We start from the raw sequence: 23,281 nt of genomic DNA, 5'->3' as shown, positions 1-23,281 counted from the left end.
CACTGGAAACATTCATTCCAAAATTTGCTAAATATCCCTCAACTGTATTGCATAAAGATTTAGGAAGGTATATATATTTACATAGGCAGAAAAATCCCAAATTAGTCACAGATTTATTAGTTTGGCACAAAATAATGAGAATCGATATAAATTTCTTAAAGTAGGGTTCAAACCCTACCACTGTGCTGTACATTGTGAATTAGATGGTAGTCCCCTGACATTCAGTCTCAAGATCATGGGTTCAAGTTTTTCTAGCCCCAGCCTCTTTTCCATCAAGTCCTCCCAAACAAGAAAAACTACAGAATGGAGACATCAAGAACTGTGCAATCATCTATGATACTTGAAAGACATGGAATAAAACTCGTTCTAACTTCTGCACTCAGTCCTGAAATCTATCTGTACAAAGAAAACTATCTTACAGCCTCTCAGTCTAATGGATGTCTCAATATACATTGATATATCCACCAAAATTGGAGTAAGAATGACCAATTCAATTCACATTGAATCCATATCAACATCCTCAGAATAGACTCAATTAGATCTCGGACACAACGTTTGATATCCATGGCCATGTACAACCCACTGCAAGGTGGGTGGTTTTACAAGGGAAGGGATGAACAGACTACGCTTACATCCATTGGAGATTATTGACACATACAAGATCCTAACAAGGTGCACAAGAAGAGAATGAGTCCTTTTCTGGGAAAATCTAAAACCAAGGATCGCAGTTGTAAAATAAGTGAGAGATGAGGCAACATTTTTACTTTCAAAAGATTGTGAGTCTCTGGAACATTCGTCTCTTCTTACTGCTAGCACTTCTAGTAGCAAGAACAGTTTTTATCCAACAGCTATCAGGCGTTTGAATCTCCTGTACTACTCTAACCATAATCTAGACTGGGACTACCTAAAGATTTGTCTGCACCATTGAACCATCACTTTTTTTTGCATTACCGGCAACTGTGAATTTTCATCCATCTATCCTTTTATATCTATTATTCCGACTCAGTATATTGTAGAAATTTAATGTGCACACAGGCCCTTTGGCCTTCGATGTTGTGCCAACCCATATATTCCTTTTAAAAAAGTACTAAACCCACCCTACCCTGTAACCCTCTATTTTTCTTTCATCGTGTGCCCGACTAAGTCTCTTAAATGCCCCTAATGTTTCCGTCTCCAACACCATCCCTGGCAAGGCATTCCAGGCACTACAACACTCTGAGTTTTAAAAAAAAACTTACCCCTGATGTCTCCCCTAAACTTCTCTCCCTTCATTTTGTACAAACTGTATGTCCCCTGGTATTTGCTATTCCTGTCCTGGGAAACAGGTGCTGGCTGTCCACCCTATCTTTGCCTCTCTTAATCTTGTAGCATTACATCATAGATCAGCAACAATTCACCAAGACAGTGTTATTTTTAAAAACAATATATTTATTAGTAACTATTAATAACAACTTAACTTAAATCTAAACTTAACCCCAGCTGTGCATGAATGCACGTGCTTGCACCCAAACCATTACAACTTAGGAACAATTCTGTAAAGTCGATTCCCAGAGCTCAGTCTTGCAAATCCTGTGTTGAAACTCAGAATTTTTCAACTGGTGTTCAGAAGTAATTATGAAGTAGGTGAGACATAGAGTCATCAGAGTGTCTTTAACTCAAGAATCCTTGTCGAATTGCTTCCAGAGAAATGTTCTTTCATATGAATGATTGTCACAACTCCTCTCTTCATAGGGGAAATGAAACATGTGATTTTCACGGTGGTTCCAAAGACCCAGGCAAGCATCAGACAAAATGACCATCAAAATGGTCAATGATCAAAAGGCAAGAATAATCTTGCCTATTTTACCCAGATATGGGTCAATCCAAAATGGCCATTACAATGGTCACAGCAGATCATTGTTTCCCCCTGACAAAGAGAAAACAGCAGGAGTGTCCATCTCACATAAAGTCCTTCGCTTCTCTGTCTCATCCAAATCTCTGGTTACTTACTATCAATTTTGCTTCTTCAAGTATCTCAATCACATGGCTTGCTGATCAATACTGATTTTCAGTTTCAGTTTCAATTTCCCAAAAACATTACTCAATAAGCATATAACTTCTTTCCCCCCGTTGTCTTTTCCATGAGAAAATAATCCATTGCTCTGGATCTTAATTGAGACCATTAACTCTGTTTATGGCTTCTACTCTTTGACCACAAGCTTGGGATGGTTTTACTGTGAAAATCTTTTGTAATTAAATGTTTTCATCTTGTGTTAACCCTTAAAGTGTGGTTACTATATGAAATGTGAGCTTAAAACAATAGACCTGTATCAAATCTCCTCTCATCCTCCGCTCCAAAGAGAAAAGTCCCAATTCACTCAGCTTCACAAGGACAGCTTCTTGGTCATTGCCTTGTGCTGTCAGATTCCTGAATAATCAATGAATCAAAGACACTGCCTTAATTTTTGTGCATTTTTAAAAATGTATTGTTGTAAGGTGATTTATATGAATGTTTGCTCTATGATGCTAACACAAAGGGCTGTAGTGTTCTATGTTCTATTGTAGTTGATGTTTCTTACTTACCTGTTTGGCCGCAACACAAAAGAACCTTGGTGAATCTGCACATTGTGCATGTATATACGACAATAACCTCTCATTATAAATTTTCTTTCAATATTTTGAAATCTGAGGTAGAGTTTTGATTAGAAGAGGGGAGAAAGGTTACTGAGGCTAAATGAGAATACATCATTCATTCAGGTGCCTTGCCGTTCAGCGTGGACAATCGTGCCTCTCCATCTGTCATGATCTCTGACCGTCCAAATTGTAGCTGTTGCTTCACTGTTCTCCTTCGGTGAAGGCTCCATCTTTGAGCTGAGACCATAGTCGATGTTGAGTTCGTGATTATAAAAGGGAAGTGGTTTCCCGTTGCCTTCTTCAGTTGCAGGGGGTCCATAATGTAAGGTTATCCTTGGCCATTGATCAACAGATTCATCAGCCCAGTGTTTTTAGTTCCAATTTGTAGAATCTGCTTGTAAAATCCATCCACCACCTGCAATCCATGGCTTCACATGACCCTGCTTGGGAGGCCAAAAAGGTGTTAGACCTTGCCCAAGGGTGACCTATAGGCTATCGGACGGAAGGAGCGCCTCATACCTTTTCCTGAGCAATTGCACAGCACTGACACCAAAAATGAGAATACATTCACATCAAATATGAGTGAGTGGGGAGGGGGGGGTGAAGGAGGGAGGGAAGGGAGGGGGTAAAAAGGAGAGAAAATGATACTGTGTATATTCAAGAGGGAAATGTTTGTGTGTATTTTGGTCAGTATGGTTCATAGTGTGAAAAATAAAAAAATTAAAATAAAAAAAAATATGATCTTGCTAAATGGCAGAAAAGGTTCATTGGGTCGGGTGGCCCAACTGTGCATCGCAGCAACTGTGAGCCAATGGAAAAGGGAAGGACTGGTGAACAGGCTGCCAATTCAGCAGCTTGCTGCATCCTGAGTATGCCTGGCTTGAGTGTTACTGAGCCAACTCCTTATTTGTACCTTACAGAAGAAGAAAAGGCTTTCAGGAGTTAGGTAGAGCCACCCAGCCTCTGACCTACTATGTATAGTCATCCAATCAGGTTTTTTTTGAAAATTTTTATTTAAAAAAACAGTAGAAGCCAATTCGAACAATTAAGACCTGGGCCACGCAATTATACCCAATTAACCTACAACCCTGTACGTTTTGGAGTGTGGGAGGAAACAGAAGCACCTGGGGAAACCCCATGCAGGTCACAGAGGGAACGTAAAAACTCCTTAGAGAGAGTGCCAGATTGGAACCTGGGGTGCTGGCCCAGTAATAATGTAGCTACATTAACTGTACCACTCAACGTGTTCAGATTATGGTCAGTGATGACCTCCCCTAGGATGTTAAATAGCATAGAATTTCTTAATGATTATGCAATGGATATGTGGCTGGACTCCTTACACTGAAATGGTCATTGCCTTGTGCTTGCATAATGCAAACGCTATTTGCCACTTCTTAGACAAGCCTGATTGCTTTCCAGGTACTTCTACACATGGCATACTTTTACTTTATTAACCGTTTATTGGCAATTTAGCTTATTTCAATTTGAAAGCAATAAGGCTTCTGTGAACGGAAATAGAAACCACCCAATGCTATCATCTGCCACCTTGTCCACTACTGGATCACCAAGAGCAGCAAAACTTCATGAATTAAAAGACCAGCTCTGGTGCAGGTAATAGAATCATTGTTTAAAGATAAGCAAAGGTCTGATCAATGATTTAGTCGGTAACGGGACCACAGAGTTTTCTGCTCTTGGGTCTTGAGTGAGACGTATAAAGGAAAGCTTTGTCCCCAAGCAACTCCTTACTGATCTGACATGGTGATAAATTGTGTTTTTGCATGTAGTTTTATTGGTGATAATGATTAATGAGCTATTGTCCTACACACAAGTTCAATGTACATATGCGCTGAAATCTTACTTGCCCCACGCAAACTGGTACTCCAATCAGATAGAATTACCATAGTACAGACAAAGACAATAAATATAAAAGATAGCTAATAAATATTCACTGTTCTACTTAGTGTAACAAAAAAAAAGTTTTTCAATGTGGAGATAGGCATTTTGTGGTGCTGGAGTAGTTTATCATTAGGGTAATAAGAAAAAGTTCATGAGTCTAATCACTATTAAAAAAAAGCATTTTTAAAAGTAGCAGTGAGAAGAGAATGTGACCAGAGTAATGGGGGTCCTTTATGATATTGGCTGCCTTCTTGAGACAATACCTCACATAGATTAGAGTCTGTGATGGACTTGGCTATGCTTACTCCTTTCAACAACCTTTTGAATTACCAAACCAGGTCCTGATGCAGTCAGTCAGTATACTTTCCACAGCACACCTGTCAAAATTTGATAGAGCATCTGACAACATGCCATATCTCCTCAAACTCCTTAGAAAGTGGTGGTGTAGGTGTGCTTTCTTCAGGGTTGCCTCGATGTGCTGACTCCAGATGTCATTTTGGACTGCAGCAGCAAGAGCTTCAAAATGTCTGCAAAAACTCCAGCCAGTTAGTTAATGTAGGTTTTTAAGGGTCCAGCCAGATACACTGTCTGGGCTAGACACTTTCTGAGGATTCAACCTTCCAAAGGTTCTGTTCACCTCAACCTCAGAGACTGGAAGCACAGAGTCACCGGAGACTGTGGGGGTTCAAGAGGGTGCACATCGTTTTCCCTATTGAAGCAAACAAAGAAGCCAATGATCTTGTCCAGAAGTGACATGTCACAATAACGCTACCTTGGAAGAATGAAAACATTGGTCTGAAATAAGAATATCTGTATGCAACTGTAGACCAATTGAATAGCAATTCCATGTTTAAAGACAACGGGAACCCCACTTCATTGGGAAACCAATGAAGATATTAAGAGAATATTGGGATACAAGGTCAGTGCATGAAAGTGGCACTGAGGTGAAGGATCAGCCATGATCTCAATGAATGGCAGAGAAGGGGCAAGAACCTGAATGGCCTGCTCGTGCTCAAATTTCTTATATTCTAAGTGCAACTTTAACTGACTCTTTGACACTTTTTGGTGTGGTACAGTGTCAAAACGTTGGCTGCCAACATACCACTGCTACTCTAAAATGCATCACATAAAGGAAGAGTGAACTAAATCACATTGGGAAACAATGTTCTTCCAATTGTCCACAGGCATTGGAGGAGAATGGGTTATCTGCTGAAGGAAGAATGTTTTGTAATCCCCAAATAACTCCATTCTTCCTCCTATTCCAACTGTCAAGTTGTTCACATAGTAATTAATGGAAAGCATTTGGCTAGAAAATCTCATTATGTGATTACATCCGAAGAGATCATAATAATTATCATTTGTTGGGCTCTTTCACAGTGAAACATTTGCCAAATGATAATCAGCCTCTTATTACCTTCTTTTGCATAATTCACAAAATATATCGCAACCATATCTGCACATGTGCCCTGCATGCCGTAAACATTCTTCAGAAGAGGTAGGTTAGGTTCACACTTTCAATGTGGGCATGTAGGAGGGCACTCAATAAGATCATGATCGATCTGATCATACCTCAATCGCACAATTTTATTCCAGGTCAAACATTAGCATGGAAATTGTAATCCCACATCAGTGAGACCAAACAGCGATTGGGTGGCTGCTTCACCGAATGCCTACGCTCTGTGGGTGGGTCTAAATTTGACCTTCCTGTAGCTGACCATTTCAACTCTTCAACCATTCCTACAATGGCATTTCTATCCTTGGACATCCATTGTCAAGGTAAGGCCAAATGTAAACTTGAGGAACACACATCACATTCCTCCTGGATAGCCTTAATAGCATGAACATTGACTAATTTTAGATAGCCCCTACCCCTATCTGATTCTACTATTCCCATCTCTTTAACCTTATTTTCTCTCTACTCTAACTTTTCTTTTCCCACACCCCCTCCTCATGGTGTTCCCTTTGCCTGTCTCATCACCTCCCATGCCTTTTTCCTATACTCTATCACCTCTTAGACCCTCCCCTGGCTTCTTTCCCCCTTCATATATGTAATTTCAGCTATTCTATTTTAGTCTTGATATAAAAGATTCACACCCGAAACAGTGACTGACCATTTCTAACCCTGCTGAGTTCTCATCTTCACTTGCTCAAGGGTCCAGCATCTGAAGCTTTGGTGTTTTTCTAGAAATCCTGGAACAATAAGTGTGCTACAACTGAAGGGAGAGAGGAATGGATGAAGGGACAGCAGAAATATACGCACACATAAACCATACACAGCAGATTCTGTTGTGTCAAACAAGATAAACTGAAGCTGATTATCATCTGGCAAATCCTTTTCTGTAAGTGAGACCAACAAAAGATCATTGTTCTGAACCTCACAGTGGCATTGCATAAATGAGATTTTCAAGCCAAATGCCTTATCTCTTCTCTCCAGTTTTAATTACTGTGTGAGCAACATAACAACTGGGAGCAAAAAGGAAAAGAAAGATGTGACTATTCAAGCTCCTGTTCAAGGAAATTTCAACTCTGAAAGCTCATGCTAACCTAAAACTGTCAACATACTTTAGTTTTTTTGGCAGGAAACATCTCAGTACTTTAGTAATTTGGAGCCTAGACAAGTCACAGGGTGGTTCCTGAGAATAAATATCAGTCGTCTAACAATATTTAAAGCTTTTATAGAAGTCACTACAATTCATTCTCCCGTTCTTTCTGTAGTGTTTTGAGACTATTCAGAAAAGTGATAATGATTGATATTATGGATTTAAAAATATAAAGCTATACCTCCACATGCAGAACAGATCCATTGCAACAGAGAACATAAGGATTTGAAGATCAGACTGCATAAACATTAGTGATAAAACAGGCTGAGGAATTGTGGGATCGACAATGCAGACATCCTGCTTAATTTATCTAGGTCAATTACTTTTTTTTCCTCTCTAGCAACCCACAGTTGGCAATAGGCAGTCTATTCTCAATGCACAGAAAGGATATGGTAGGATTCCACAATTAAGGACACTTGGCAGTACAAGTGGGAAGGAAGCTTGAAGAAAGGCAAAATTGGTTCACATCAATTCCTTGAAACAAAACCAATATCAGTGACATGCAAGTATGTCAGATTTGGTAAGTGCAGAAAGTTGGGAAAGAATGTTCTCAAAATCCATCTTGCTGTCTTTCCCCCACAGGTCTTTTATAGACCAGCTGACAGAAACTGATTGATACAATTAGTCAAAATCTTCAGAAATACTATCTTGCACAACCACCAGGATAAGGACAACATGAACAACAGAGGCACAAGTGTAGATGCAGTAGTTGGATTTCCAGAAGACATTTGACAAGGCCCCATATCAATGACTAGTGCACAAGACAAACTCATTTAATCAGTGCAGTACACAAAAGTGCTGGAGAAACTTGGTAGCTCACACAGCATCCATTGAAGTAAAAGCCAGTCAACATTTCAGGCCTGAGCCCTCTCCTTCTCTTCCATCCACTGCACTAGACCCCAGTATATGCAGATTTATGGATTTAAAATTGATTATCGTACAGAAGTCTTTTTCAGGTTGGAAGGATACTGGTTAGTGGATTGGCACGCTTTATTGACTAACTGACTGATTGTCAGGTAATTAATACACACAATTTGTCAACTTTTGCTTGCCATAAAGGCACACTAAGAGGTACTAAGAGGTACTAAGAGCCTGATTTCCACACTAACAGGAGAAAAAGAAGCAAAATGGCACTATAATGGGCAGGAAGGTATATTGCAGGAAGGATATTTGGGACGCTGCAACAGCATGTTGTAGATTAAGTAGGAGAAATCTTGCCAGATGGATTTTAATGTGGGAAACTGTAATTTGATAAGATAAATCATTTCAGGAAGACTATAAATGAAGAAAAATTATTGAAGCACAGAAACATCTTGGTGCTGAGAACAGGTGTAACAAGTAATTAGAAAGGCTTTATTGGGAGGAGGTCGAACCATACATATAGAGAAACATGGTTCAGCTGTACATACAGGTCTGTACAGAGGGTAAGTGAGTCATTTACAGCATGGAGTGCTGTGCAGAATTTTGGCTCCTTTCCCTAAAGAAGGATGTATAAAAAAGAGAATCATTAGCTTAATTCCAAGGTTGGGAGGGTTACCTGGAGCAGATCAGCCATACTGAATGGCAGGGAACAATTGCTTAATTCTGCTCCAATTTATTATGCTCTTTATGTTGACTTTTAACATATTTTTATTTAACAAACTCAACGTCATTTGAAAGTTTTTTTTTAATCTATTGTATTCCAACAGAACATTTCCCAATATTTTCTGAAGCGTTAGGATGTTCTTCACTCACCATTCCATGACGCCACCATCTTGTTGTCCAGGTGAGGACGTGGCCTCTGCTTCCTGACTTTGTCCAGCCTGTTTCTGCATGTACTCAAAATATCTTTGACCTTCTCCACCTCCAAACCAAACTTGGCAGCTGTCAACTGTGATGAATAATGGACGATGAGGACATTCTTGTTTCTAAGTTCTCCTTGAAGATCCTACAAAGTATGAAGTAGTATTAAAGAATTGCGGAAACACCTTTACGTCAGTCTTATCTCCTGTTTGGCCCAATGTGCTGAGTCCCATAAACCAGGAACCTCACAGGTATCCTCTCTGGGTTGAGTGGGATGCAAGAGAATAGGGAGGAGAGCTACAACAGGCCACAGTGACAGCAAAATCACCAACATTTATGTTCCTGACTGCTCATAACAATCAAAATTGGACAATTATGGAATGTCATGAAAGAACTTCTCAGATCATTCTTTTCCCTTTTTTTGCCTCTTCTAGATTACATGGCTGATGAGTGGGAGAAAGGGAAATAGAGCGCGTCTTTCGGCTTTTGGTCATCTACTTCTGCCCTTCAATTCCATATATTTGTATCATTAGATTCATTCCCCTCAGAAACATGAACGTGTCTGATAACCAAGATGAGGGATGAGGTGACTGCAATCCTTCCTTTGTCTAGTGTGAATGTGACTCAAAAATCAAACCAATGCAAAGTAAAAACACAATGCTGGAGAAACTCAGCAGGTCAAACAGCGTACTTTATATAGCAAAGATAAAGATACGTAGCTAAATTTTCAGGCTTGAGCCCTTCATCAAGGTATGGAAAAATGACCTGAGCTCAAGGTTACACAGTCGTACTCATGTTTCTTGATCGGCATTCTAGACTCTTCCATCATCTGCGTGTCAGTTAGAAACTCCAGATGTGAGAGAGAGCAGGTCAAGATACTGGGCTCCAGCATACTTGAAATTTCATCACATCAGCTTCCTCATGAGCATTCCTCCTCCAGAAACAACTTCTCCTGAAGAATCTCCAACAGATGCAAATACTGTGCACAGAGATCAGTTCTCTATTGGGGACTTCAATGTCCATAGGTGGCTGTGTTATTCCACTACTGAGAACGGGTCAAGATCTGAAATGGTGAAAGCCACAAACAGAGGAAAGCTTCTTTAGCTGACCTTGCCAGGTGGGAAAAAAAATCGTGGTGCCCAATCTCAATTTTAGCCAGCCATCTTCTTTTCAATGTATGCATACCATAAACTTTTATGGCATCTTTCCTACACCTTCTGGAAAACTAAGCAGAGTACATCCATAGACTTCCTTCCATCAACAATGCATGTAAATTTGTCAAAGAATGCCAATAAATTGGAGTTAAACAGGAAAGTCTGCAGACACTGTGGTTGTAGTGCAATGTACAAAAGTGCTGGAGAAACTCAGCAGGTCACGCAGCATCTATTGGAAGTAAAGGGTATCTGTTTTGGGTCTGAGCCCTTTGTCAAGGTATAAACAGAAAACAGACAGGTGCCTCAATAAAAAGGTGGGCAGAGAAGAAAGAGGAGGGAATAGGGGACAGGGGAGGAGTACAAGCTAATAGATGAGGTCAAAGGTGGATATGGGTGGGAGGTTAGGTTATAGGGGTGGGGATTGCTCTCTGAACGGAGAGGAAAAGGAAGGGGGTGGAGAAGAGAAGGAAAGAATCAGATTTGACTATTCTAACACAAAAACAATCAGCTTTGTTTAATTATCTTGATTTTTTTCTTTGTTCCCTACTGCAACCTCCTTATTAACCCAATGACATATGTTAAGCCAAAAGGCCTGTAGTTGGTCTCTGCTTTCTGTGCACCCTTCTTTGAATCAATTATGTTTTTTAGATGGAAAGTGCATGATTTTACTGGTCTGAAGAATGTCCGATGTATTGGCATTGGTCGTTCACACACAAACGACCAAAACTCAAAATCTCCACTTATTTACACAAGTTTACACACCATACCAGAATGCCTGCAGTTAACTTTGGACTGCAGACGTTCTGGGAAATTTACTAGGGGTCGAGGAGGTAAAATGTTGGAACGGGAATGGCACCCTCATTCCTGTTCCAACCTTTTTACACAGCATGCATTCTGAGAAAATGGCAATGTTCCTGGAACACAGCAGCTGTGTAAAAAAACGTAATTGAGTTTTGTTTCCAATATAATAAAATCTACTCAAACCTAGGGAACTTTGGAAAATTAGAACCACTGCATCAGCTCTCTCTCTCACCACTTCTTTTATGATCCTAAGATGAAAGTCCGTCAGGATCCAAGGACTTTTCCACAGCTCTAACAATTTACAACGCATTCTCCCTTGGTAACTCTCATTGGAAGGGAGAGGGGTACTGATGGCCTGATTTATAGCCATTTTTGAGATGAAAATTGTAAACTTTATAATGGTAAAAAAGAGGCAAAATGCCTATTTATCTGCCATATCCTTAGTTTCCAAATGAATTCCTCAGGTTTTCTTTTTAATATTCTACCACTCAGCTTGTTAACTTAATTTTCCAATTTTAAATACCTGTGGAAATCTATACAATTATCTGTTATAATATTTACAGCTAGCTTTACCAGGTAATCTAATTTTTCCTTGCATATGAATCTTTTCATTGTTCTCTCCTATTTTGGATACTCACTCCAATTTTCTGAATGACTGACTTTTTGTTTAAGTCCGAATTATTAATTTTTTTTCAGATAAAAACGGATCGTGGGTTCTCCCCTTGGAACTTCTATTTCTCATTGAAATGCATCTATTCTATCAATTCTATTACGATCTTTTTGAGTGTCACTAGATCTCAAATTATTTCTTAATCTTCCTGGCCAGTTCACTTCAGCTAGCTCTGCTTTTAAGCCCTCATTACAGCCCTTAAAATTAAGTACCTGTCTTTCACTGATTTTTCTTTCCCTCAAACTAAAAATGTAAAATTCAATCATATTTGGATTGTCAAAATCTGGTCAGTCCAGGGTCAAACTCAAGCAGGAATTCTGAGAGAAGCCACATAGTTACTGCAAATCCCTTAGTTCTTCCAGCATACCAAATCTTTATCTTATCTAACTACAAAGATGTCTTGGACAAAGAGATGAAAGATCAATCCAAGGGATGGGATATATTTTGTAAGATTGCCATATGAGATTTTCTACACTCAAATTGTAATTCAATTGGAAGGCAACCCCCCCAACCTCTCCTCATCCCTTTTAATTATCCAAGCATGGGAGATCATTTTCTTGATTCGACGTTCGAAAAATGTATTTGGGAAAAAAAATCTTTTGTGAAATGCCAGTCAATTTTGAGGCTTGCTCCCACTTTGAGTACACTATTACTCCAAAGGAAAGAAATGACAATTTTGTGTAAATGAAAATTTCAGAAACAAAACTGCAGATGCTGGAATCTGAACTAAAAACAATACATTTTATTTCATTTTATTTTTACAACACGCAAGTCCTTTTCACACTGGCTAACCAGTAAATTGGTCATTAAGTGAACTGGTTAAAGAGGCCATTTTTGCCGTTCACACTGGAGCACTGTTAACTGGTTCTCTGTGACCTTGCACACTCACCACAAGGCATCACCAGGGAGAGGGGAGTCTATCCTCCACTGGGTGACATCTGAGTGATGCATTGAGCAATGATGGACCTGCCCTATGATCTTGTATTTAAATAAATTAATCTTGGCTAATTATAACATAATTAAACATGTCTGCCTGTCCCGCATCGGACTTGTCAGCCACAAACGAGCCTGCAGCTGACGTGGACATTACCCCTCCATAAATCTTCGTCCGCGAAGCCAAGCCAAAGAAAGAAACATGATGTACAGCACAGTACGAGCCCTTCAGCCCCTGTTGTTGTGCTAACTTATATAAACTTTTAAATTTATAAGTGACTGTGGAAAAGAGGTAGCAGCAGTAGCGGACAATTTATAAAGGCCATGGGAAAAAGCGATGGTGGACTTGTCCTCCCAGAATTCTGTGTGGCAGAGAAAAGACTGTATGCACAGAGGGGTTTCTCTGCTGCACGGAATTCCAGGAGGGCAGGTCCACCAACGTGTTCTCTTTATCCCGCTGCGACTTTCCCACAGTCCTTTAGAAATTTATAAAGATTTATATAGGTTTGCAAAGTTTATACCTTCTTTTAATAGTTTGTCTCCCTCACATCCCTGCACTCATGCGAAAACACATCAACCTGTCACTACATTGTCCCTGGATCGTCTATGTCCCTTTCACACTGGGCTAATTGGCACGCAGGCATCAGATGTCCTCGGGGATGATACACCCTACCTAGGCAGTCCATCCCTGGCATGATTCGATGCTCGCGAGTCAATTAAGGAGCTTTCACACTGGACCCTTAACCAGTAGATTGGCCGTTAATTAGGTGCCAGTGTGAAAGGGGCTATAGAAGCTGATTCCAGCCATTGAAATCCATGCTGCCCAATAGATTATACCCAATTCACCTACCAACCCTGTATCTTTTGGAGGGTGGGAGGCAACCGGAGCACCCAGGGAAAGCCCACACAAGTCACAGGAAGAACATACAAGACAGACTGCACCAGATTCGAATCCGAGTCACTGGCTCTATAACAGAGGTAACCATGTCACCCCAAGATGTAGATACTTATCAGGCCAGGTGGCATACGCAGAAAGAGAAACAGAGTTAAAACATAAACTCAGTTTCTCAATTCACAGATGCTGTCTGATGTAAGCAGTGTATGCACATTTCCCAGTTTTGCATTGCACCTTTTTTAAAAATCATCCAAAGATCTCAAAATAATTGTTTAGTGGCTATTATGAGGAAATTACAGAAACTGTTTTCACATGGCAAACAACACATTAATGTTATCAGGAATTAAATCTGAATCCTTTCCTTTCAAGGATGACAATATTCTAATCCTTAAAGGGAGTAAAAGAGCCAAACACAGAATAAAATAGGCACAAGAAACTAGGGATGCTGTAATCTTGAGCAAAACGATGATGGTAAACTGGAGCAACACACAAATGCTGGAGGAACTCAGATCAGGCAGCATCTCTGGAAGGCATTTATTACGAGCTCCCATGTTAGTAAAATAGGATTATCACTGTAAGGGATAGTATAGACAGGAGGAACTGAATGGTCAGTTAACATTTAAGATTTCACACAACATAACACAAGTCACGGCCCAGTGATAATTCGATACATTGGAAGAACTGAGGGGAGGTTTGTCACAGTCTGGTCCAGAATTCGATACATTTGCAAAGAAACTGATTTTGTAAGGGAGAATCATTCTGACTGCTGGAGAGAAAGCAGCTTTGTGAATCAGCTCTTGTGGTCAGCCATTTTGTGGAATTCAGAGCAAAGCATGCTCCATGAATGACTGGGCCTTTTCGGTGCATTGACCTGTGCCAGAAGGGTCTTTTTGGAAAGCAAAGTGCTTCCTTTTGATTGTGACTAACACTGAAGGTCACTTGGAGAGACTGCTTCATTTAAAGTGTAACCAGCAGGGAAGTTACTTGGAGACACCATTGCCAGGGTCTTGGAAGCTTCGTGGAGGCAGCCCAGTTCAAGTTTCACCTACAAAAGGACTTGGACTGTTATGATCATAGCTCGTGTGGATGGATATATCTTCAAAGGCAATGCAAAAAGAATTTATGAGTCTGTTGCTGCCAGAACTTCAGTCTTCCTATCAACATCAATTCTGAGCATCAAATTTCAAAGGCCTTTGCTTCAACACTGAATTTGAAAGACTGAACTCTGAAGTAACTTTCTAGAATTTGGCCTGCACTGTAATGGTTTGGGCATATCTCACACACACACACACACACACACACACACACACACACACACACACACACACACACACACACGACACCTGCGCATAGATGGGGATAGATTTAGTGTTAAGGATAGTTTAAAAGTTAAGACTATAGTTTAAGAGTTAGAAATAAAATTAAACACTGTCTGGTTCATTGTCTATTGCTGTTCATTATGCATGGTTCTTAACACAATAGATAATCAACATATCAGGCCGAAACCCATCACTGGAAATCTTTCCTGGTGATGCCAGATGAAGGGGTAAGACCTGAAACATTGACAATCAATTGCCTTCCTTTGATGCTGTCTGACCTGTTGAGTTCCTCCAGCATTTTGTGTAATTAATTGATCTAGTGTGGGTGACAGTAGTTGGAGCAATTGAGTGTGTCAGTGGAGGGAATCTTTTTGGGACCCTGTTCAAGCTATCAAGTGCCCTCCAATTAATCTGGTAAAAAGGATCTGTACATCCATTGCCAGAATGAGCTGGCTCAGACCAGAACAATGGAAACCAAAGTAGTGGAGAGCATCAGAGATGTCACAGAGAGACTGGTCCAAGCCATAAAGAATGGTATAAAGGTGGGAAGAAACTTCTGGTTGAGAAAAACTAAAATGGAACAATGGGTGACCTGCCTCGGGGAGAGATCGCAGGCTGCCCAGGGGAGAATTCACTGGCTGCCATGGGGAGAATTCACTGGCTGCCCAGGGGAGATCACGGGCCACCCAGGAGAATTTATGGACTGCTTTGCTGGACAAGTTTTGTAGCTTTTCATTTTGCAGCTTTTTGTTCCTTTGTTTATACTGGCACATACTAACCACCCTGATTGAGGTAAACAAGAAGTCTGCAGATGCTGGGTTCTGATGCAGTATACAAAAGTGGTGTAGAAACTCAGCAGGTTATGCTGCATCCATGGCAAAGGATAGGCAGTCAATATTTAATTATTGCATTCTGAGGAAAAAACTTAAAATAGGTAAGAGGAGTGGTCAAAACAATTGATTTTGCAGCAACAGTTGAAATAAAAAGATCCAGAACAGACATCATGATTGCACTCACGTGGAGTTCATTCGGAAGCCCGATGGCTGTCTTTAAGGCTGTTTAGTGAATGGTTTCATACTCTTAAATTGTCTCCATAATGAAAGAAGGGAGAAGAGACTGTGATGGGTTCTTCAGTTTGCTGATAAAAGATGTAGATGGAGTCAATGGGAGGGGAGGGAAATATGGATCATGTTCTGAGCTGCATTCCCTACCTTCTGTAGTTTCTTATAATCTTAGGCAGAGTAGCACCCATCCAATGCTGTTGTATGCAATGAGTATTGTTACAAGATCAAACCAGCAACCACAAAGAAGGCATATAACACAGAGGTAAAGATGAACAATTACTTTATTAACAAAAATTCACCTTCAAACTTTAATTCAAAATCCCCCCTTTTATAACAATGCCCACTGGTTACTATGCAAATTTCTATAACAATGTAAAACTAATAAATTCCCCAGCCTAAATATATCATATGTAATTAAAGTCTACGTTATATTTCCAACCAGCCTACAGAAAACAAGACTCGCAAAACTTCGATCTCAACCGAAGCAAAGATCATAAACAAAATTCAATTTGTTTGGTAAACTGAAGCCAAAAAGATCTTTGAGAGAGAGAGAGGTCACAAAATTCGAACTTGTCTTCTTGTGTTGCTTGCAGAGAAAGGAACAACTGGCTTGGTCCAGATCCTTCTGGCTGCCTTCGGAATGTTCATCCCTTTTTGAAATCCCAACATTCTAAACTGTCTTCCAGACCATGACTCATGTTTTGCGCAGTCTTCCACTCCACAGCATCCCCAGTGGTGGTTTATTGTCCAAGTCCAGAAATTTTTAGATAATTTTCTGCACATGCTCAGTCCATCTCCCACTCTCTCAGCAGTCCGCCTTCACCTTGGCTCTCTAAAGGGCCTAACTCATTGGCCTGGAGACTAGGTGGCGACCTGGTGGCGACTCGAGTCTCCGTGATGTCTCCTGGACACTAGCCAGGTCTCCGGGGAGTTGCGGGAAATTCAAACGTACTCAATTTTTTTGAAGACTTTTTCCAGTCTCCAGCAGGTCTCCATCAGTTGCGGCAACGTTGCGGAGACTAATTTTGTCCTCAACTGGGGAGACCTGCTGAAGACCAAGGAGACTGAGGAGACATCGCAGCAACTGCCAAAGATGTCACGGAGACGTCGCAGCAACTGCCAGAGACGTTGTGGAGACGTCGCCACGACTGCCAGGCAAATTGGTTGTCACCTTGTCTGGAGACGTCGCGGAGACGTCTCGAACGTCGCCCTGGTGTCACCTTGGTCTCCTGAGTTGCAGCGACATCTCTGCCAATGGGATACCAGTGTAAGGCAAACTGTCACTTTTCAACACAAAACCACACAACACATAGGCCAATACACAACACAGAACTCTGTAACTCTATGCTTTTGATGGAAATTTTGTAGAAATGTTTGAGTTCAAGGGGGGAACCTGCTTCCTTGAACATCGCGTCGATGTGCTTATTCAGATCAAGTCATTGGAGATATTTTTTCCCAAGAATTTGAAGCCATCATCATTTTCAGCTTCAGCGCCATTAATGTGGACAGGGATGTAGACACTGCCCACTCTCCGGAACTCAATGATCATCTCCTTCATCTTAGTAATGTTGGGGGTTGGGGGAGAGTGGGGGTTGTTATCTTAGAACCATGCCACTGAGAGTTTCAATCTCTTTCCTACATTCTGACACATTGTTATTTGATACCCGGCCCTTTTCTGTGGTGTCGTCAACATATTTGAAGATGGTGTTGCAACCATATTTAGCTGTACAGTGTTGGGTGTAGATGGCATATTGTTGAGGAGTGTTGAGTGCAATCGTGGAGATGTTGTAGAGGCAGATTAAAGATGTCTTTGAAATCATCCTCCAACTGATCTGCTGAGGCTCTCAGGAGTCTCCACCTGGAGTCTCTTTCTGCAAGTTCACCAAATGGAAAGCCACAGTGACTTCAGCATCAATGATCATAAATTACTTGCAGTAGTTGACATGGTTGTCACCTCCCTGTTTGAACCTAGTATAGAACATGCTTAACTCATCAAGGATTGTTACACTGTTGCATGTACTCGTGGTCTCATGCCGGCCCTGCCATGGTCATGTGTATCCATGATGTTCTCCTGGGACACGATCTTCACGCCCTACCATCTCTTGACTTCTTCAATGGCTTTGTGGATCTCAGAGGATTTCTTGTGGACTGCCAGCTCGCCTGACTTAAATGCCTCTAACCTGGCCTTCAGCATCAAGTTGACTTTCTCGTTCATCCATGGTTCCCAAGTGCCTTTATGGTCTGCTTTCTCATGCAGTCTTCTCCACACTTAGTGATGAAAGTGGTGGGGAATTCATCCAGGTACTTTGCTGACTCCCTAAATACAGACCTGCCTACCGACTCCAAGCACTCATGTACGTTGTTGTCTCAATAATCGGACCATCGCTGAATGACTTTCATCATCTCTGACAGGTTTGTTTTTCCATTTTCAGTGAGTTTGCAGAACCATCCTGCTTATAGATCTTAGAGGAGGAAGAAGCAGTTTGTGAACCACAAAGCTGAGAGATAATGGCCAAACATTCAGAAATGGGGAGTAAACAGGGGACTAACTTTCTCATATTTCTTTACATGATACTACCCAATATACATAACAAATCTCATGGCAGGCGAGATTTGCCTGGGATTCGGGCCAACATCAGACTTAACAGATTTCCAATCCAACATTTTATGTGGGATCAGATTCTGTACTTTCCAGTTGCTGCAAGTTCTTGGATTACATTTGAAAAATACTTGACTGGCAATACAGAATACTGGGATGACCTGAGATCTCGAGAAACACTCTTTAGATTCTTTCTTTCTGTTAATGATCATGACAAGGTTACAAAGGCTTCTCTGATCAGATGGATGTGAAGCTGATTAATTTGTGCTCTCTGTCACTCCACCCTCTGCCTTTGACAGTCCTTTACCAAGGCTGGTGTACTGAGCAAGAGCTAATGAGCAAGACATGTGTCTCAAGCAACCTTGGATGCCCTCCATCAATGACTTTGACTCAATTACAATGACATTTTTAAAACAGATCATAATCTCTATTTTTGTTGACTACTACTTTTGCTAGAAGCGTCATCATCTTTCACCCTACTCAATAATTCCATACTTTTTCAACTTTACATTTTTAAATTTAGACATACAGCACAGTAACAGTCCAGTTCGGCCCACGACCCCCAACTGACCTACAACCCCCAATACGTTTTGGACAGCAGGAGGAAACTGGAGCCCCTGGAGAAAACCCATGCAGACAAGGGGAGAACGTACAAATTCCTTACAGACAGCGCAGGTTTCGAACCCTGGTCCTGATGTTTGAAGCTGTAACAATGTTGCACTAGCCACTATGCACACCGTGCTGCTAGGGAGCCTCATCTCTTCTTCATAAGTGCTTAAATTTTCCTATTTCAGAGTGATGTAATGATACTCAGTGAAGTAAGCCATTGCTTGGCCTTATCCATTGTCAAGGTGAGGCCAAACATAAACTCGAGTGGCAACAAATCATATTCTTCCTGGATAGCTTTAAACCTTATGGCATGCAGGTTGATTTTTGTCATTTTTGGAATCCTCCACTCGCACATGGTCCCACTATTTCTCTCATTATCATTATTATTTTTCTCACATTTTTCTTTCAACTTCCTTCCTGGTGGTCTCTCCCTTTATCCATCTCCCACCATTCAGACTTTCTGCCTGATGACCTCTTGGACATCCCCAGCCTCCAATCCTGAAATGCTGACAGACCATTTTCACCCATAGATGTTATCTGATCTGCTGAGTTCCTCCAGCAATTCTTGGTCTGCTCAAGATTCCAGCATCCACAGTATTTGTAAAAACACACAAGGCTGGAGAAACTCAGCAGGTCAAGCAGTGTGTAAAAATATATAACTGATGTTTCGGGCTTGAGCCCGAGGTATGGAAAAACGTCGGCAGGTGATGAGTAAAAGAGTAAGGGGGGAGGTGTGGTCACAAAGGCAGGAGGTGATAGGTGGAGAAGGGAGGGGACAGCAGTGATCAAGGGGAGGAGGGATGGCTAGGGAGAGGAAGGGACGGAGAAGTGGAAAGAGGAAGGGAAGGAGGGAGGGGGAACAGGAGACCAGGTTAGCACCAACCAGAAAAGTCTAGTTAATGCATCTGGTTGAAGCATGCCTTCTTCCCCTTGATCACTTGGTTAAGTTATATTTCTTATAAAAAATGTCGTAGTAAAGTAAATTGTAGAGTTAAAATATTGTATATGCATTCTTAGTAAGTTAGTGGTGGGCTGGTATAGGGTCACACACAGGTCACAGCACATTTACAGAGAACCATTGTACTCATTCTCAGAGTTGCAGCATCTTGGAAAAACAGAGCTAATGGATCCAAAGTAGTTCTTAATTATTCAAGAACAATGGAGTGTTTGCTTTATTAAAAACTGAAGTATCTAAGTACTCAATAAGAACTGCTGAGGAAGCCATCTGTTTTTAAATGAAACCACTTAAGCCTCTTGAACAGAGATGAGGTCAGAGGTTGTTATAGATATGGAGTGGTTTTGTAAAGAAGACAGATTCTTCGTGTGGAAAACAGATTCCAATATCTTCATGAAAAAGATTTGATCCTGGGAAGACAGGAATTGTATTGTCCTTTTCACAGGAGGTACATTGGTGGCTCAAAAGATTATCACTTCTATTTAAAGAATATCTCAAGACATCTCATCAAAAGAATTGTGAGTAAAGAGGCCTGAAGGTATGATGTTTAAAAGGGCTTTATAATTATTTCTGAACTAAAAATTTAAGACCTTCAAGCAAGACTAAAACAATGATGAAGTTTTAAGGATTGACTTTTCAGAGTGTAACTTTATTACACACACATATTACATATGTGCTTTGCGGGGTTAAATTTAGAGGTAAGTTTAGAGATAAGTAAGAAATGTTATGTTATTGATAGTTTAATAAAAACTTTTATTTTGAATTTGCCATTGTCTGATGAATTTTCCATTGCTATTCCTGTGATAGTCCGAACAAAGTCCCTTTAGTCCCAAACAAAAATTAAAGGGTTGTTAGTTTGTAACAAGGGTGATAAATTTTGAGTTTCTTGAATCAGGACGAGCAAGGATCTGATATTCTGAGATGGGTGGAACTGAAGGTGGAGATTTTTTTTGCAATACACATAATTGATAGGTGAACAAGAAAGCAAGTAAAACACGAAAGTTTGCAGACACTGTGATTGAAGTAAAAACACAATGCTGGAGAAACTCAGCAGGTCAAACAGTGTTCTTTATATAGCAAAGATAAAGGAACATAAGCAAAATTTTGGGCTTAGGCCCTTCATTGAGGTATGAGGTATCTGCAAAAATGTAGGCAGGCGTCCAAACAAAATGGTGGGGGGGGGGGAGGAGAGAGAGCACAGCACCACATAAGACGTAATAGGTGGATATGGGAAGGATGGCATACCAGCAAATAAGGGGGTAGATTGGCTCTGTGAAGGGGGTGGAGAGGTAAAATAAAGAAGACAGAGAGATGGGGAAGAGAGGGAGGACAGGGAGTAGACTAGCAGAAACCTGAGAAGTCAATGTTAATGCCATCTGGCTGGAGAGTGGCCAAACAGAAAATTAGGTGTTGCTCCTCTAATTTACGGGTGATCTTGGTTTACCAGTACATGAGGCCATGGACAGATATGTCAGCGATGGAGTGGGGCGCAGAATTGAAATGGTTGGCCATTGGCCTAGCCCTGTCACTGATGGGGACAGAGCAAAAGTGTTCAGCAAAGCGCATCAAGTTTCTGCGATGTGGAAAAGGCAATAACGGGAGCACCAAATGATGTAGATGGCTCCTGTGGATACACAAATGAAGTGTTGCTTCACTTGGAAGGACCGTTGGGGGCCCCAAATGGTGGTGAGGGAGGAGGGGTGGGCCCAAATTTGGCGCCTCCTGCAGCCGCAGGGGAAGTTACCAAGAGGGTGATTAATGGGAAGGGATGAATGGACGAGAGAGTCATGGAGGGAAAAGACCCTGCAAAAGGAGGAGAAATGCAATCAAGGTAGTTGTGGGAGTTGGTATGTTGTAAAAAACGTCCATAGAAAACTTGTCTCCTGAGATGGAGACAGAGATCTAGAGAAAGCAAGAGTGTCTTCGGAGATAACAAAGTGAACTGTGAAGGTGGAGGAGATTTGGATGTCTTCTTTAAATAGAGAGTCCTAAATAATTTACAAGTCAATTTATAAAAATTTGCACAAGCTCTGCAAACAAAAAATTAAGAGACCAAAATCCTTTTCAAGGTTAGAAAAGGAGTTTAAACGGGAAACTGTGCATGATGGGAATATATTCAAATCTCAGAGGACACTGTTGAAAGAAATTGAGGGGAATTTTTCAACAAAGGATAAGTAAGAAATGTTATGTTATTGATAGTTTAATAAAAACTTTTATTTTGAATTTGCCACTGTCTGGTGAATTTTCCATTGCTGTTCCTGTGATAGTCCTAACAAAGTCCCTTTAGTTCCAAACAAAAATTAAAGGGTTGTTAGTTTGTGACAAGGGTGATAAATTATTAGTATAAGAATGGACTTAAGAATGGACTTGAGAGGTTTAAAAAAATCAGCCATGATTCAAAAGGCAGAGCACGTTCAATAAACCAAATAGCCTGATTCTGCACCTACGTACTATGGATTAAATCATCAGGAGGGAGAGATGCAGCAAAATAGAGTTTATAATTACCCCACAATGAGCAATGTGAGAATAGAAACATGGAAAATAGTTCAGGAGAAGGCCATTCAGTCCTTCAACCCTGCTCCACCATTTAATATCATGGCTGATCATTCCACTTCAGTTCTCCATTCCTGCTCTCTCTCCAGATCCATTGATCCCATAAAGGCTACATCCAACTCAATTATGAACATATTTAATGAACTGGCCGCTTGACATTCTACGGTAGGGAGTTCCATAAGATCCCAACACTGAGTGAAAACTTCTCATCTCAGTCCAAAACACCTCCCCTCTTATCCGCAGGCAGTGCCCCCTTCTTCTGAACTTCCCCAATGTTGGGAACATTTTTCCTGCATCTAACCTGTCTAGTCCTGACAGAATTTTATATGCCTCTTTGAGCAACAGATTTTTTTTTTCGTGACTAAGACAAATGTTGGCATGGCATTTCAGGAACTCCCTGCTTTTATCACGTTTTGTTATAGAAGCATTGATATTAAATAAATGGCTGAATGAACTACACCAAACTTTGTTTTAACTTCTCAGCTACAGTTAAGGCAAAAGGATGACAGAGATGAACAAAGGGGTAGGGACAGTAAGAGAAGGAGCAAATGGGATAGGCTCCAATGAAAATACTTGAGCTTTTCATGGATTTTAAAATATCTTGAATTAAATTGCTGCTTAGTTAACATTATCACTTATTACATACAAGAGCAGCTGAGGTCAACTGCACTTGATATAGAGGTCACCCAATTGTATGCGGATGATAGAATTAAGTAACATGGGAGCCAGAGGAGCATATTGTACACCCTTGACTGTGGCCAGGCACAAATCCAATACTCTCTATAAGTTTGCTGATGACATCACAGTTGTCTACAAAATCACAAATGGCAATGAGGAA

At 40.8% G+C, this 23,281-nt stretch overlaps 1 protein-coding gene across 27 annotated transcripts in view; it reads right to left on the bottom strand.

Moving 5' to 3' along the window:
- Positions 1-23,281, bottom strand: part of spata20 (spermatogenesis associated 20) — a 352,217-nt gene that overhangs the window by 268,072 nt on the left and 60,864 nt on the right. For all 27 annotated transcript variants that reach the window (XR_011354678.1, XR_011354681.1, XR_011354685.1 and 24 more), the window contains one exon: positions 8,844-9,036. Coding sequence is in view for 21 of the 27 variants with exons in the window: in XM_069929404.1 (XP_069785505.1) it covers positions 8,844-9,036 (193 nt within the window). In the remaining 6 variants the exon portion in view is untranslated. The remainder of the gene's footprint in view (positions 1-8,843; positions 9,037-23,281) is intronic.

The sequence above is a fragment of the Narcine bancroftii genome, chromosome 3 (assembly GCF_036971445.1).
Source record: "Narcine bancroftii isolate sNarBan1 chromosome 3, sNarBan1.hap1, whole genome shotgun sequence".
Classification (NCBI taxonomy): domain Eukaryota; kingdom Metazoa; phylum Chordata; class Chondrichthyes; order Torpediniformes; family Narcinidae; genus Narcine; species Narcine bancroftii.
The sequence above is the reverse complement of the archived record's forward strand: the minus strand, read 5'-3'. Positions and strand labels throughout refer to the sequence as shown.